This window comes from Lepidothrix coronata, unplaced genomic scaffold, assembly GCF_001604755.1.
Source record: "Lepidothrix coronata isolate B3197 unplaced genomic scaffold, Lepidothrix_coronata-1.0 Scaffold40, whole genome shotgun sequence".
NCBI classification, from domain to species: Eukaryota; Metazoa; Chordata; class Aves; order Passeriformes; family Pipridae; genus Lepidothrix; species Lepidothrix coronata.
In genome coordinates, this window is record NW_016690220.1 from 1843606 (window position 1) to 1859004 (window position 15399).

The 15399-nt window shown below is 38.0% G+C and overlaps 1 protein-coding gene across 2 annotated transcripts in view; it reads left to right on the forward strand.

Moving 5' to 3' along the window:
- Positions 1–14469, forward strand: part of STX17 (syntaxin 17) — a 30667-nt gene extending 16198 nt beyond the window's left edge. For both annotated transcript variants that reach the window (XM_017813218.1, XM_017813219.1), the window contains exons 4-8: positions 5372–5591; positions 10791–10909; positions 10992–11042; positions 13024–13110; positions 13826–14469. In XM_017813218.1, the coding sequence (XP_017668707.1) occupies positions 5372–5591; positions 10791–10909; positions 10992–11042; positions 13024–13110; positions 13826–14065 (717 nt within the window). In that variant the 3' untranslated portion in view covers positions 14066–14469. The remainder of the gene's footprint in view (positions 1–5371; positions 5592–10790; positions 10910–10991; positions 11043–13023; positions 13111–13825) is intronic.
- Positions 14470–15399: the final 930 nt, after the last annotated feature.

A 15399-nucleotide genomic window follows, 5' to 3' on the forward strand; every position in this document is an offset into this window, starting at 1 on the left:
TCCTTGTCTCTAGAAACATTTATATTTGTCTTGAATTCAAAATTTACCATTTTCACTTTCAGCCAGAATAAATTTTCTTATATTTTATTTAATGCTTATTGCCTTTAGATCTAGATACAAGTTATACATTAAAGTAGTTCACATTCTGATACCCAGAGAGCAGAGTAAGAATCTGGGTCCATGTGAGAAGAGTAGACTAGCTCTTTGTTTTAATTAAATATTTAGGAGTCTGGAGTACTTGATAATAAATTATATGACATGTAGAATGTGTTTGCTGTAAGCTGTTTAAATGTTTACCAATGGACTTGTGATCTGTTTGTTTGCAAAGAAATCAGATTAATTATTGTGATACCAAATGTTCTCTGCAGCACACACTTTGCTCTCAGAATTAGATGTTGTAAAAATACATTAGGAATCCCTAAGTCAATATTGACCCAAGGCATCCGCCACAGGTTTTAGACAAATATATGCACAGCCATTCTACATTTAATCCATGTGCACATAATTAGCCATTTTTCTGAATTTTCAGTTTACCCAGAATAATTACTTCTGTTGTACTTTTGATGATGGTCAAAATTACAATAGAAGTATAGATGAGGCATAAATCTATACCTCTTCTTTCTGGTGGCTGGATGCCACATTAAGAACTTCAATAAAAGAAAGTGAAGAAAACAGAGAAATCTATGCATAGGGCACGATGGCACCCTTTCCAAAATACTGAGGAAATAGTTCTTGTGTATCATATATTAATTTTCACAAATGTATATATTCATGTATATTTTCATTTTTAGGGACAGTCTGTGGACTTTGTAAAATGTTGGGGCATGAATCAGTATGTAGTTTTGCTAGGCTTTGCCCACATACGTGCTGGCTGTAGCATACAATTAACTAATTATTGCAAGGTTTAAGTAGTTTCAATGAAATGGTGGTATTTTATTGCAAAACCGAAGGACTGCCTTGATCATTTTCATAGTGAGAGGAAGGAAAATGCTGCACTTATTAGAGAGGATGTAAAACNAAAAAAAAAAAAAAAAAAGAAGAAAAATACTGTGGATGAACAGTCTGGTTTTAGCCTATAGCCATCCCACAAAAGGAGATTCAGTTCTGCAAAACATACCTAGGCAGACATAGTCTTTCCACTGTGTTGCTCTGACCCAGAAAGCTGCTTGAAAATGTTAATCTATTTCTTTTTTTGTTTTTCACTTTTATGACTTTTATTTCAACTGAAAATGGTTTACAAGTGAAAGATGGCTTCCTGTCAGCTCTCTTTTGCATGAATCTTCAAAGCTCAGTTTTATGTCTCAGGTCTTCTGTACCATCTTTAAAATGATGCAGTCTTCAAATTATAGGTACCCTTCTGGCACACTAGGTAGATACACTGGGAGGGCATGAGAAGCAGTGTAAAAAAGTTTATTTCTGCAGGAGATGGTTTATGGTGTCAGTGAGGGATCATGTAAGATTAGCTCCCTGTTGCAGCCTGTGGCCATCTGCAGGGTCAATATATTCTCAAATTCAGAGTTCCTTTGACCTAGGCCAAGAATTTTATAAGACTTGAGGGACACAGAGTAGAAGTGAACTGATTGTGTGGTAGTGATACAAAAACCCAAATAAAGTAGTGGGATGTATAAATGGGAGAGTAGTGAGTGATCTCTCATACAGTCTCTTTGATCAGGAGTAGAAGGATCCCAGGTAGAACACTCAGGGGTCTGACTTAGTTTGGGCACCACGCTTTTAAGAAGGGTGCAAAGTGATTAGAGAGAGCAATGAATGTAGTCAGAAACTGAGAAAACAAGACTGACTTGCAAAGATCGACAAATTACTTATTTTGCCCAAAGAGCACCTGACAGTGTTGTGCTGTGTGTTTGCAAACACAGAAAAGATGGTTGCAAACAGGACAGGGCTTGTCTTTCCCTGTTTTGAACAGGGAGGATTAGAAATACCTGGTTTAAACTGAGGCAAGAGGGATTTCTGTTAGATATGAGGAAAATGCTATGGCAAGTAAGATAATGAATTCTTGCAGTATAGTATCAAGGAGGTTGTAGCTCTTCATAAAGAAGTCCTTTTAAGACCAGATTAGAAAAACAACTAACAGAAATAATATAGGGACAGCAGATCATGGGCTGAAAGGATGACTTCACAAGGTTTTCTCCAGTTTTATTTTCCTATGGCTTTTTTGAGAAAGCCATTTGAAACAAAGATTGTTGTTTGGCTTTGGAAGTTAATAGACCAAAATTGCAAGTATTATTAAAAAAAAATCTGTGTCTTTTGGGTTGAATTTGGCAAGTTCAAAACTCAGGAGTTCACGTACATGGAAAGAGAATTTTTGTATTACCTTCCTTGCTAAGTAAGCTTCACTTTAAAAGTGAAAACATTTGGGACAAGAGTGATATACTTTATGCTCTACCCAAAACTTAAACTCTGTCCCATTAAAATTATTATGAAAAGAAGTCATAGTCATTTGCATATCCATAACATTTTTAATGTTACACCTTGGTGAGCTCCTAGGATGTGTGTCTTCTCGGCGGGGCTGAGCTTTCTTGCTGAGCTGAATCCATTTGGCTTCTGTTTAGTTGACAATAAATGGGACAAGAGTCCTCTCTCCAAAACCACAAAGGAAGAGCTACTAAAATTAAATTTCACCAAATAGATGAATATCATAATCTGATTTGTCCACCTTCTTTCTCACAAGTACTTCTCTTTGATCAGCAAGGTAGTAGAGAACAGTGGAAAGGAGGATCTGATTTAGCCATTCCTTAGGGCGAGTAGTTCATATCTCTTGAAGCTTCTGTTCAGGATTTGTGAAAACTCCCACCAGCAAGTTGGTGGTGTGTTGGTCACTGCACAGTACTTGTGTGTTGGCTGTACTGGTAATTTGCCCTGGCTGCAGCTGCAGAGGCACAGGTCCCCTGCAGAGCTACGTTTTGACTTGATTCCAACTTTGAAATTTTCCTTTTTCTTTAGAAGAAGCTGGTGTGGCAGCATTATTAGCTCATCCAAAACTCACTCTTGTCACTGCTTCACAAGTATTTGTTTGACGTCTTTTTTTTTTTTTTTTGGTCTCCATTATGACTAAATACAGAATAATAAAAATGAGTTTGTTTCCTGAAGCAAAACAGCAGGATCAACCTCAGTCCCCTGCGTATAGTTCTCACAAAATACATAATTAAGTATTGGGTCTAGATAGTCCCATTTTGTTTCTTGAATGAAATTCCAAGGTTCAAGTATTTTGGCACATGGTGCACTATGACAGTGATGATATTCTCTTTTTTTCATACTTAGGGGCAGACCATGGGGGGAAGATAACAGGAAGAGCAAGGTAGATTAAGATGAGAAATGTAAGAGGAAGGTTACTGGCTACCATGTTTTTAATTTAACTCACTGTCTTGCAAAGTTATTTTTTTGTGTCTCCCTTTTTTTAATTGTCAATCAGTGTTTTTACCTGAGGTTAGTCTTAAATAATGCAGCCTAATTTGGCTAGTAGTACTTTTAATTTAAGCATACCGTATAATACAATATAATTTTAGTAATTTAACACAATTTTTATGAATCAATAGTTCTTTCTTTGGATGTCCAGTATCACCTGTGCAATGTTACTTCAACATGTTGTTGAATTAATTTCCTTCTCGAACTATATTTTTTACATTTTTTTCATAAATGTTAAAACCAATTAATTCTACTGGTGTGTATAAATAAAATTAATTCCATCTAGTTCTGCTTTTTCAGGTAAGCAATATTGCCTTTCTAAGGCATTACCTGTACCTGATTTGTATTACAGAAGAAAATCTTTCTGTTTCTAACCACTCACTGGTGTTACTCTATTCTCTTGTTCTGTTTTGAGAAGAATATTCAAAACAATTGCTAAATAATGTGATAAAGAATATAGTTTATTATATCACTTTGTAATGCAATGCAATTAATATTATTTCAAGTACAGTCTTATTTTTTTATAATTAGATAAAACCTCTGTCCTAAAACAATAAGTGGTATAATTTAAACTATAAATTTCTTCTTTTCATTTGTTGGAAGAGAAACTTGTGTGCATTTTTAGATTTTAAAACACCAGGCAATAAAAAATCCCTCTACTTTTGCTGTAGACAGAAATTTATGTCATGGTAGATGCCTGCACACACTCTCTTCTTCCTAGTTGTAAATAGTTTATATCTTCTCAAAACTCTTGTAACTAGAAAAATATTTCTATGTTTTATTATATTTGATATTTCAATCAAACAAATATATTTGCCCTTATCTGAAAAAATATAAATATTTTTAAAAAAAGTAATCCTTATTCTTTGTCCCTGAAGTTGTCTTTACAAATGGAAGTGGTAGTTTTGGGGTAGTTGGGGATTGTGAGTGACTGTATTCTGAAGTCCTGTGATCACCACAGTCACTTACTATTACAAAAAAAAGCAAATTTTGAAAAGCAATCACTTACTTTATTTGGATGTTATTGCAACTTGTTGCAACTTGTATAAGTATTTTGGCAAAGACCTAAATTGATCACAGAAACAAAAATAACTTCAGCAATTACACAGTGAATTAATTAGTTAAATACTTTAATTGAAACTCAAAATAAAACAAACTGACTTGGAGAATGGATAAAGTACCAAGTGTGACAGCCAGAAAAATGAAACACAGATGGGGATGGCTTTAAAAATATTTCTCCCTTGTTTTGTGGTTGGTTGATAGTATGGATAAATTAGTTCATTAGATAACAGGTACCATCTCTTCCTTGATCTTTGGTTCTTCTTCTCCTGGGGCGAATGGCTTGCTTTCCCTTATGGAAAACAGGCTATGTCCAAAAAGACTCAGCAGGTAGCTCACTGCACTGTTGAGGGATGGTTGTATTGGGAGCTGCAACTCCCATTTATTTTTTTTTATAGATGGAGAACTGAGTGAACTCACAAGCGGAAGCAAATGCTAAAAATACACAGACTTAATGAGCTGGTTATAGTGCAGTGGCACCTCCAAATAAGAAGTGCTTGAAAGCACAGATGCCTTCCTTCAAGAGTCATGAGTAACAGCCTGGGAGAGCCAGGATGGGCGCAAGGGGAGGATTCACTGTGTTATCTTAGGCATGGGCTTTTGCAGCAGCTGGAGGCATCTTTGACAGGCGAACCAGCTGCAGTCAGGAAACACAATGCAGTCTGGAAAAGAAGATGGATGTAGAGGAGAGAGAGAGAGATGACACAAGGATTGCTTGAAATCTGGGAGTTTTTAGGGATTTTTGGTCTCAGTTTGTTAAAGCGTAGAAATGGCACTTCTGAAGATTATTTAAATATCCTGAAGATGATAGTTACTTCCCAAGCACTGAAGATGTCTGGTACACAAAATGTTCTGTTGGCTACAGAATAACTCTTAATACTGTTTGCAGCAACTCCGTGCCAACATAAGAGAGATGGAGAAACTCTGTTTGCGAGTCCGACAGGAAGACATCCCAGCTCTGCAGAGAATGATAAATCCTGTTAAAGAGGAAGCTTCATTTGCCATTAAAGACTTCCTGCAGCTGCATTCTGAATCTGCAGAAGAACTTAGAAGGCAACTTGAAGGACAGGAGGATGCCTCTTTAACCAGATCTGCAACTGTAGGAGGAGGTAGTAGAATTTAATTTGTGTTTATTGTATCTCTATCACTGTATCCAGTACGGAATTTTGCTGACCAGATGTAAATGAAGTAAACAAATGAGATTTCAGTTGAATAATAGCTGTTAATCAAGAAGTAGAGTTCTTTCCATATATCACACTTTTGTCATGACCTGTGACTGACTTTTGATAAGTGGAAAATGCTACAGTATCTTAAGAAATTAAATAGTTGTGGCCTTCCATGAGAAAGATACTGTAGCCTTGGATCTTGAAATAGAGGATTGTTCATAGGAAGCAGAACACTTACATTCATATTTCATGGTAGCTTGACTTCTTTTTTCCCCTGGTGCAAATAATTTCATCATGTGCAAGTAATCATTTAGGCCATTTTCGTTGAATTAGTGCCTGAAGAAACATCACGAAGAAAATGATTTTTAAATGACAGGCAGTACAATACATCACTGCTGAAATATATGAAAAAGAGGAGCAAGTCTCTAGGTAAGGAGAACATCTCTTCCTGTAGCATTTTAACTTGGTAACTAAAAAGAAAGAAGAGTATAAATCCATTCAAATAAAAGATTTTGAAAACACACTATAACATGCTACGAGTCAGATATGTTTGCTGTTCTTCCCACTTTTCTGTATGAAATGTCTTTCTTTCCTTGTTCTAGCACTCTGTCTTCAGGAGAAGCCTTATTTTGCTCTGGTACTGGCCAGTGTTCTCTCCTAATGATCTGTGAGAAAGTTGGTTACATCAGGATTAAATCCTTCCACATACCAGTAATTAATTTAATTGTTCTCGTAGCAATGCTGTTCAGAATTGTTTGAACATTGCATGTGTCTTAAAATCGAAAGAGCATTCTCAGTCAGTGGCATTGTAGAAGAAACTGCCATCAGATTTGATTTTGTGACCCTTGTTGCTGCATACAGAACTATAAGAACTCTTTCAAGCGTGATTAACAAGCCAGCAAGTCTCATGGTTGAGCAGGGAGAAAAGAGGATTTGAAGACTGGGCTTGATTTCAGGAATGTCATGTGCAGTAGTATCAAAAAAACTTGTGAACGTCAATATGTATCAAATAGAGAATCATAGAATGGTTTGGGGCTAGAAGGGCACTTTAAAGATTGTCTAGTTCCAAGCCCCCTGCCATGGACAGAGACACCTTCCACTAGAACAAGTTGCTCAGAGTTCCATCCAGTGTGGCCTTGACCATTTCCAGGGATGGGGCATCCACAACTTATCTGGGCAGCCAGTGCCAGTGCCTCATCACCCTCATTGTAAACATTCTATCTTCTTACAAGGCCATCAAAAAAGACTCTTAGGCTTCTAACATATGAATCTTGACCTCTTCAACACCTTCAGCATGTTGTAGTTGGTTGTTCAGTAGTTTGTCCTGGTATCTTTGTGGATTTCAAAGTCTGACTATTTGCTGCGTTCTGCTGATTCAGATAACTGAATCGCTTCTCTTGCAGCCCTCTTGGACCATCTTATTCAAGTTCTCAAAAATATGCTTGAACTTTCAGAGGCAGTTTCTTAAATGTTCTAGAGTGAATTTCGGCAAACTTTCAGGCCCTAAATAGGCCTAGCTCATCTAAATATTTTTAACCTGTTCTCATTATGTTTCAGCCTATCGCTTTTTTTCTTTCCTTTTTAAATTAATTGCATCCAATACCTGATGACATCGACCTGTTTGTGTAAAGACTGGCTGAATCTTTCTTTGGGTCATCTGTAGTTTTCTTTCTTTGCCTGACAGTGCACTTACACTTCATTTTTCCTCCTCTAACTTCAAAAGCATTCATAGAAGCTTCCTTGGTATCATTTATGTCCCTTGGTAGTTGAAATTTATTTATGTCATAGTTTTTCTGATATTAACTTTCTGTGCTTATATTATTCCTTGTACTAATACTGTGTGTCAAATTCTTGACATCCAGGGCACTGAAGAGCTCCTGGTGAAGCCATAAACATCTTCCTCTGCATCAGGACAATTCGGTGTCATCCTCAGTGTAGCCTATTTTGTCAGTGTCTCCCAGCAATTCTGCAGTCCTTTATCCTTTAGGAACTTCTTCCACATAGTTTCTCTTAATAATTTTGCTTAATTTGTTGACATCTCTTTTGGGGGGAACACTTTGTCTTCAGTATTCAGTGATTCCTTTCATGCATATTAGCCATTACTTTCAGTCTATTTGTGACCTCTTCTCTGTTACGGTCCAAAGTAAATTTAAGATACCTCTTCTTTTGGTAACTTTCTGCAGTTGTTCTCAGTACATTCTGGAATTTAATTGGAAAGGCCTTGTCCTGGCTTACATTGCTTTTCTAACAGTTACACAGGTGGCAAATGGGAACCAGAGTTTAATTTCAAAGAACAGGACTGCTTTTGAAATCTGAAATACCTTTGAAGTATGGAGGACATTGAGCGTAACAGCACTTCAGAAAGACAAGACATTGATCAGAAAGATTGGGATGGGAACAGAAATGAATATGGAAATAATTCACCCCATTTAAAGTGAAACAGACAGGCAGACAACTAAATACAATTAAACAGATATTTTTTCAAGTTTGCCTGCCTGTGAAAGCAGCTCTGTTGAATTGCTAACACAGACACAATATATTGCCTATTCTTTTGTGCTTAGAGGCTGCAGTCCTGAAAGCAAATCTTGGCTGTTGATCTTAATCAAAGGAGCTTCAGTACACCCATTCTTTGTAGCATGTTGCTTCCCATCAGGTAGAGAAGGAAGGAGTTTACAAATTCAAATCTCCCATTTAGAAGACATGTCAGTGATACGATACAGTCCCTTCCCCCATTCACTACCCTCAGCTGAGGGCCAATAGAAATGGAATTTAATTGCATATTAAACAAATATTAACAAAAGGTGAGACTCCACTCTTAAAATTACTAAAATCTTCTAAGCAACATATTGAATCTTCCAGAGCATTAGATTTTTATCTCAAGTGTAATGAGGTGCAAAGGCGCTCTGTGAAATCTGCAAAGGTGTTTTGTATTATTGCATTTCTGTGGAGATGCTGTAAGTGAACTTGTGGAGCCACTTCCATTCTCAGTTCTATTAATATTGGTTAGATTTGATAAAAAGTGAACTAGTGAATATAAATTTCTTACTCATACTTTCAGTCCAAATGTGACCACCTCTTACCCTTCTTGTTCTTTACCTTAGTTTTCTGAAGTGAGTTAAGAATTTTCTTGAGGATTTTTTCCCCACTAATTTTAGTTATTAGAAAATGATAACATGTAAACCTACTTACAGTTTTAATTTCTCTTGAATGAGTGTAATGCAAAACTTCGGTATCATTTATACACTTTCAAGAATGTGCTTTTCTACAATAGGTCAGCATAGATTGTTAGGGACAGACCAGAGCAGTCTTGTGAGGAGGCAGTTTTGCTTAGTGAGCTTTTTATTTTACTTTTGAACTATGAATATTTTAATTTCAACCAACTAAGCATGCATGTGGCTGATTAGGGAAGAGTACACTTTTCTTGGGAGAAGAAACTTGATTTTGAAGTAGGATTGTGTAGGATTGAAATGGAATAAAATACTCAAAACCAATGATAAATGTCAGAGTACGTAGCAGAACTGTTTTCTCAAAAATGCACATGTTTGGATACATGATTAATTATACTGAAAAGGGGGAAACAATATTTTACAACTGAGTATAAAACATTAATTAATCTGAGGTTATAAATCAAAAATATGTTCTGGAAGAACAGGTGATGATTGTAGAATGTGAAGTGCCTTCCATGTCTGGATTCTTGAAGGAAAAGGAGTAGAAATGATTAGAAAGAAAACCAAGCCCAAATTAAAACCCCAAATTGCTTATTACGTGGTTGTTACTTTGCTTACTTAGTAATTATCAACTGAATATCAACTTCATTGATGTTAGACTTTATTGATCTGAGAGGAAGATTAGGTCCCTAATGTGTTTTGAGATAAAAATGTTGAGAAATGAACAAATGTTATGAAAATGTATAATTTTTATTTTATCTTAGAATAATTCATGAATAAGCATGCACTGTTACTGACTTTTTAATGAATATATTTTTTGTTTTCCGTTGTTCATATCTGTCGTTGTAACAGTTCTATAATATTATTATCATACCTTGGCACATTCATTGATTCTATAGATTTTAATACAGTATTTACATTTTAATATTGTGACACATCTAACCAGCCTTCCCCATAATAAGCTTTCTCTTGAGACCACCTTTCCAAGGAAGGAAACACGTGTCCTACTAAAGTAGCGATCTCCCTTCAGAAACCGGAGTTGTCTGAATTAACGTGATCTTTGCACTGTGTTTACATACGTTCTCCAGTCTGCCTTTCAGACTCTCAAGCTCTCTTCCTTAATCCTTGCTACAAAAAGCCACACTTGTTTGTTATTATTCTTTATAACCACTTAATTACTTGTCCACAATTATACACACGTCTGTTACATCTGTAATGGCTCAAGAGCGGGCTCTTTGAGTGGAGGAGGTACGTGTGTGTCTGTTCATTGCATCTGCTCTCCCCTCTGCCCCCTCACTGTCTTTCACTCCCCATTTTTTCCACTGTACTTTGTCCTAATGTCTTCTGCATTCGGTCCATATGATTTAGAAAGTAAGAATTACTTGAGAATATCTCCTGTACAGCTCTGAGCTGCAAATGTTTGTCATCCTCACAGTTCCATTACCCAACCAGATCAGGCACTGAATGCTGGGCACCGTGTTACTTGGTTTTCACTGCTTTTACTTTGGAAGTCTTTTCCTCCAGATTCTTTTAGTCCCAAATGGCTGAAAATCAAACCAGTGGCATGATAATCTATTGTAAAGTGAGTAACTGTCTGCTCAGTTTTGGAAGCGCAGTGCTTTTATGTGTCATATGTAAATGAAAGTTTTTGTCCCAGGCTCAGTTTTCTTAGCCTGGTCAATACAAAATTAATTAAATGATCTTGAATTCAGGAGTATAATTTAATATCATTCTCAGAACTGATTGTGAAAGTGTTCTAATGGAAATGAATCTATTTCTTTGTCAATAACATCCTTTTAAGAAACTGTCTAGTGCTGTAAGACTTCCCCCTATATGATCATTTTCAGGGCTGTTGCTTGGCTTGAATTAGGTCAAGTATCAGCTTACTCTTGAGAAACTTTAAGAGTGAGAAGGTTTGCACATCACCTGCATTCTGATTCAGTGCATTTATATAAACATCCTGTTTCTGATTCAGAAACTTTATATAACGTGGAAGTGAAGGACGGCTCCCAAAGTTTAATCCAGATCTACTCCCGCCTTCCGGAAATACCTCAAGAAGAAAATGCAGCCGAATCCTGGGAAAGTTTAGAAGGGGTATGTTGGAACTCCCTTACTGCACATTGGTCCTCTTGTTTTTAGCAACTATTACAAAATAACATTTGCTTTTCATTTGTAGGACTTGATTGAGCTCAGCCAGTTGGTGACTGATTTTTCTCTCTTAGTCAGCGTAAGTATTAATTCTGTGTTCTATCCTACGCACTCTTGTGCAAAAAGAGGGTGAATGGGTAACTCCTAGGTGGGGACAAAAAAAAGACGAGCAATACTTCTGCCCCTGGACTGCTCAGACTGAGCTAGTATCACTTTATCAAAGTGACAGAACAGCAAAATAATATTAAGAAAATAATAACATTTATTCAGTCTAATATTCAAGACTACAAAATCCTGATCACTGTTAGGAACTTCAAGATGCCAGTAGAGGCAGAGCAGTTTCCCCACAGTGAGCTGAGATGCCTGCACAAAGGTGCTGTCTTTGCTACTTGGGACCTATGGTAAATACAACTATAGTTTCCAAGATGGGACATTAGACACTTTCCAAAGTCGTAAGTGATGCATGTAACATTTACAAGAAGAATGTCCAAAAGCATTAGTTTAACTACTTTGCTGCTCTGTCTGGTTAGAAAACTAACAGCTCTTCCTTCCCTACATCAGTGACTCATTGCTACAGGTGTCTTTGTGGCTCTCCTGTGGATTCAGGCTCTGCCAAGGTAACTTTCTGAGGAGGCAGTAGTCTGCTGCTTCAGCACTAGCGCTGGTAGTTGCTCCTAAGTTTTGTGACCAGAACAACTACAATGTCCTAGGCAGTGCACATGGCCACAAGCTGAACCTCAGTAGAAGCTCTAGTGTTGTCTGCAGATTTCTACCCATTAATTTGTATGATTTCTAACTGTAATGGTGGCAACAGCTTTCACTGCACAGGGTGGGTGTTTCTCCGGTACTTTTTCTCACTTAATCAGGAGTACTAGAAAAATCCCTCACCTTTATCGTGCTCTTTCTCTGCTCTCACAATACTGCCAAAATGTCTTCATCATCCACACTCAGTTCCCAATGTTTAGTTCTTCCTGTGCCACAGGGAATTTAAATGCACAATTCTCATCTCCTAGGAGAGTTCTTTAATCTCCTTGCTGTTGGGTTAATAGGGATAAATAAGCTAGCTTTTATCCTTTCTGCTGAGTATGTGCTGCATCACCTATACAAAAAAAACAACTAAGAAGCATTAGGCTGGAGTGGGACTGCAAAAATTTTCAATCAGTGTCCTAAAGGTTAAAGCAACAGGTCCTGCTCCCAGGACTTTCTGGATTTTACACGTAACTATCATTAGATATAATACCAAGTATCTAAAGTGTGTGGACTGCATAGTAAATGAAGATACGAGAGCTGGTGGACTCAGCAGTTTCTGAATTAGAAAGAGGCAAAACAGAATGCCTTTTATTTTAAGCTGAAAATCAGCCATCTCATTATTTTGTGACATAAAACAGGCTGGGTACTGCTGAGATTAAAATAAGAACAAACAAACCCACAGACCCCTTTATCTTCTGCTCCAGTGTTCCCTGAGAGACAGTGCAGGGCAATCTGCATTTGGAGAAAGGATGGAGTGGTTTTGTAAAATCAAACAGTAAATACAGAGCAACATCAAGTATATTTTCAGTACTGTCACTATTTGTAAAATTAAGTCACTGTTTTATAATGTCATAATTAAACACCTGCTTAGATTTCGTGATGCAGCTTTGTATGTTGGAGTTGGTACTGATCTTATAAATGCTTTTTATAGAATATTTTTTTTAACATGAAACTCAGCAGGAAACAAAAAGGCTAGTTTGGATTATTCTTCCCTTCGGAATGCAAATTTATCTATTTACAGAAAAGATTTAGAAATCATATGTTTTGGGTTGTTTTCTCTAAGTGCAGCAAGACATTGTCTAATACCTCCACCATATTATTACTTAATAGTTTACATTTTTGTAAAGTAAGTGTGTAGTTTCAGCAGAGGTTATCGGCTGCTAATCGTGAAGCACCATTAAGGCTGCTGGGTGCAGTGTGCAGCAGATGAAAGCGGCTGTGGGGTCCTGATTACAGGCATTAAAATGGTGTGTATTGGCTCACTGCTGCTTCCCAGCAGGTTACCTCACTCATAATTCCTTTGCATCTAGTCTCAGCAGGAGAAGATTGACAGGATTGAAGACCATGTCAACAGTGCTGCTGCGAATGTTGAAGAGGGAACCAAAAACTTGGGGAAGGTAGGGATCTGCTCCTGCTGGTGAATCAATGGTACTCTGCCTCCCAGCAATCCTCTGTATTAACCCAATTGATCTGCCGTCTTTAATGCTGAGGGAACCAGCAATTAAGGAAATAAGGAAGAAATGACCCACAGGTAGCAGGGGGGAAAAAAAATTGATCTCTCTTGTAATTTTCTATCATATCCAGGCTACAAGGAAATACAATTATTTAATTTTTGGGGGGCTTTTTTTAGTGCAACTTTGAGGCTACTTTGGTTTACTTGCAAAGACAAGCGCATTCGGTGACTGGCTAGCAAGAATCACATAAACATAAAACGAGAGGTTGGCAACAACATGTAATTTCCATACCATTCCATGTAGATGTCAGTTGCTAAATAAGCCCCAAGCCTTGAGTCAGACACCTTACGAAAAGTCTGAGCATTTTCACAGTTTCTTGTTTGATTTAATGATGGTGACCAGGTAATACCCAGTGTACATAATCAGCCAGAACCATATGAAAGGACCTGGTTTGCAAATGCATACACAAGACAGCTCAGTTTTGAATTGTTTTAGTACATTCTGTCATACATGTGGCATAGGCGAGCATCTTTTTTTAAATACTAATTTGTAAAGTTTATTTATCACTGAGCATTCAAGTTATTGCCAAGAGCAGTGAGGGGAAAAATGCACATCGCCACAGGCAAGTATTCTAACTATATTTTTTTTTCCTTTACAGGCTGCAAAATACAAGCTGGCAGCTCTGCCTGTGGCAGGTGCAGTCATTGGTGGAGTAGTGGGGGGTCCCATTGGTCTCCTTGCAGGCTTCAAAGTGGCAGGAATTGCAGCTGCACTTGGCGGTGGGATTTTGGGCTTCACAGGTGGAAAATTGATACAAAGAAAAAAACAAAAAATGATTGAGCAGGTCTCTTCCAGCTGTCCAGAGCTTTCTCACCAAAGTGCCAAAAAATCCAGCTGAAGTATCAATTCATTATGGCCAGGAAGAAGCGTAGTAGCCGTGCTAATGACAGACTTGCAGCCTTATGCTTTAAATACAAGGCTGAGTTGTGTGAATTTTGATGACATTACTGTTCCTTGGGAGGGCTGAAACAGTCATGTCAGAATTTCTCTTTTCAGACATGGTGACATCAGTCCTTTGAAAATTATATGGATAACTTTTAATTATAAAATTCTTAAGTGAGCTATATGCACAGCTGTAATGATGGGTGACTGGTGCTTCATGCCAAATTTGCACAAACCGTCTTGCAGACAATATAAAGAGAGATACTTGGAAAACCCTAGTGCTTTCCCATGAATGCCATGAGAAGCTGGAGCTTTTATGGTAGTGCTCCAAAAAAAAGGAAATAAATGCCATCAATCTTTCATGGTTATTTTAAATTTACTTTCACTTAATCCGGATTCCCAAACTCTTCCTGTGTACATCCCTAGGATATGACTGACTGTGTGTGTTTAGTAATGCACAGGGAAGTGTCAGCTGTCACAAGAGAAGGTGAAAATCTTGGGTGAGCAATGTGGAAAAAAGTCATGTATATCATGTATCACATATATCACATCTGCCTCCATCAGCCATATCAGATCAGCATCAGAACCAGCTTTTCCTCTTCTTCAGGTACCTTTTTTTTTTAAATTTGTGAATTTCTCACCTTCCTCAAAGTGTAGTTATGAATTAAACAATCTAAGCAGCAACCCTGCAGGACTGCTACTGGAGGATAATAATTTTCCGTAGTTCTTCAGCTCCTTGGCTTGTCCTGAGAACACCATACAGGGTGAAGAGCCAAGCTCTGGCATTCTGAACTTGAAGCCTCACCTTGCTTAAGCAGCACTTTCTGCAAGATGTTGCCCTTGCATCTCGTCTCCTGGCACCAACAGCACTCTGGTGGGAGAGCTGAACAGCTTCCCTGGAAGGCAGTGCTGCAGCCAGGCCTACTCCCTCAATAGTCTGTTATTCCCTCAAGGGTGACATTAGGCAGCAGGTCAGCGGCGGGTGAGGCAGCGAGGCCCCCTGCATGGTGCCAGTGCCGGCTGCATCCCCAGAGGATGGGACTGTCGAAAACATCAACCTGATACTGTTTACCATGTAAACCACGGGTGTTTGGGGCAGCTGCGCACCTCTTGCATAGGGTGCCAAAACAGCTGCTTCCACCCACACTGTAGAGTAGCTGCTGAGCCTTTTTAAGATTTTGGGACATGCTGTGGAGCCTGTTATGGGGTGAGATGCTGCTTCTGCTGGCTTTTTATAGTGGATACTTCTAGTGGTTAGGGTGCAGGACTCTCACCGCTGCGACCCGGGTT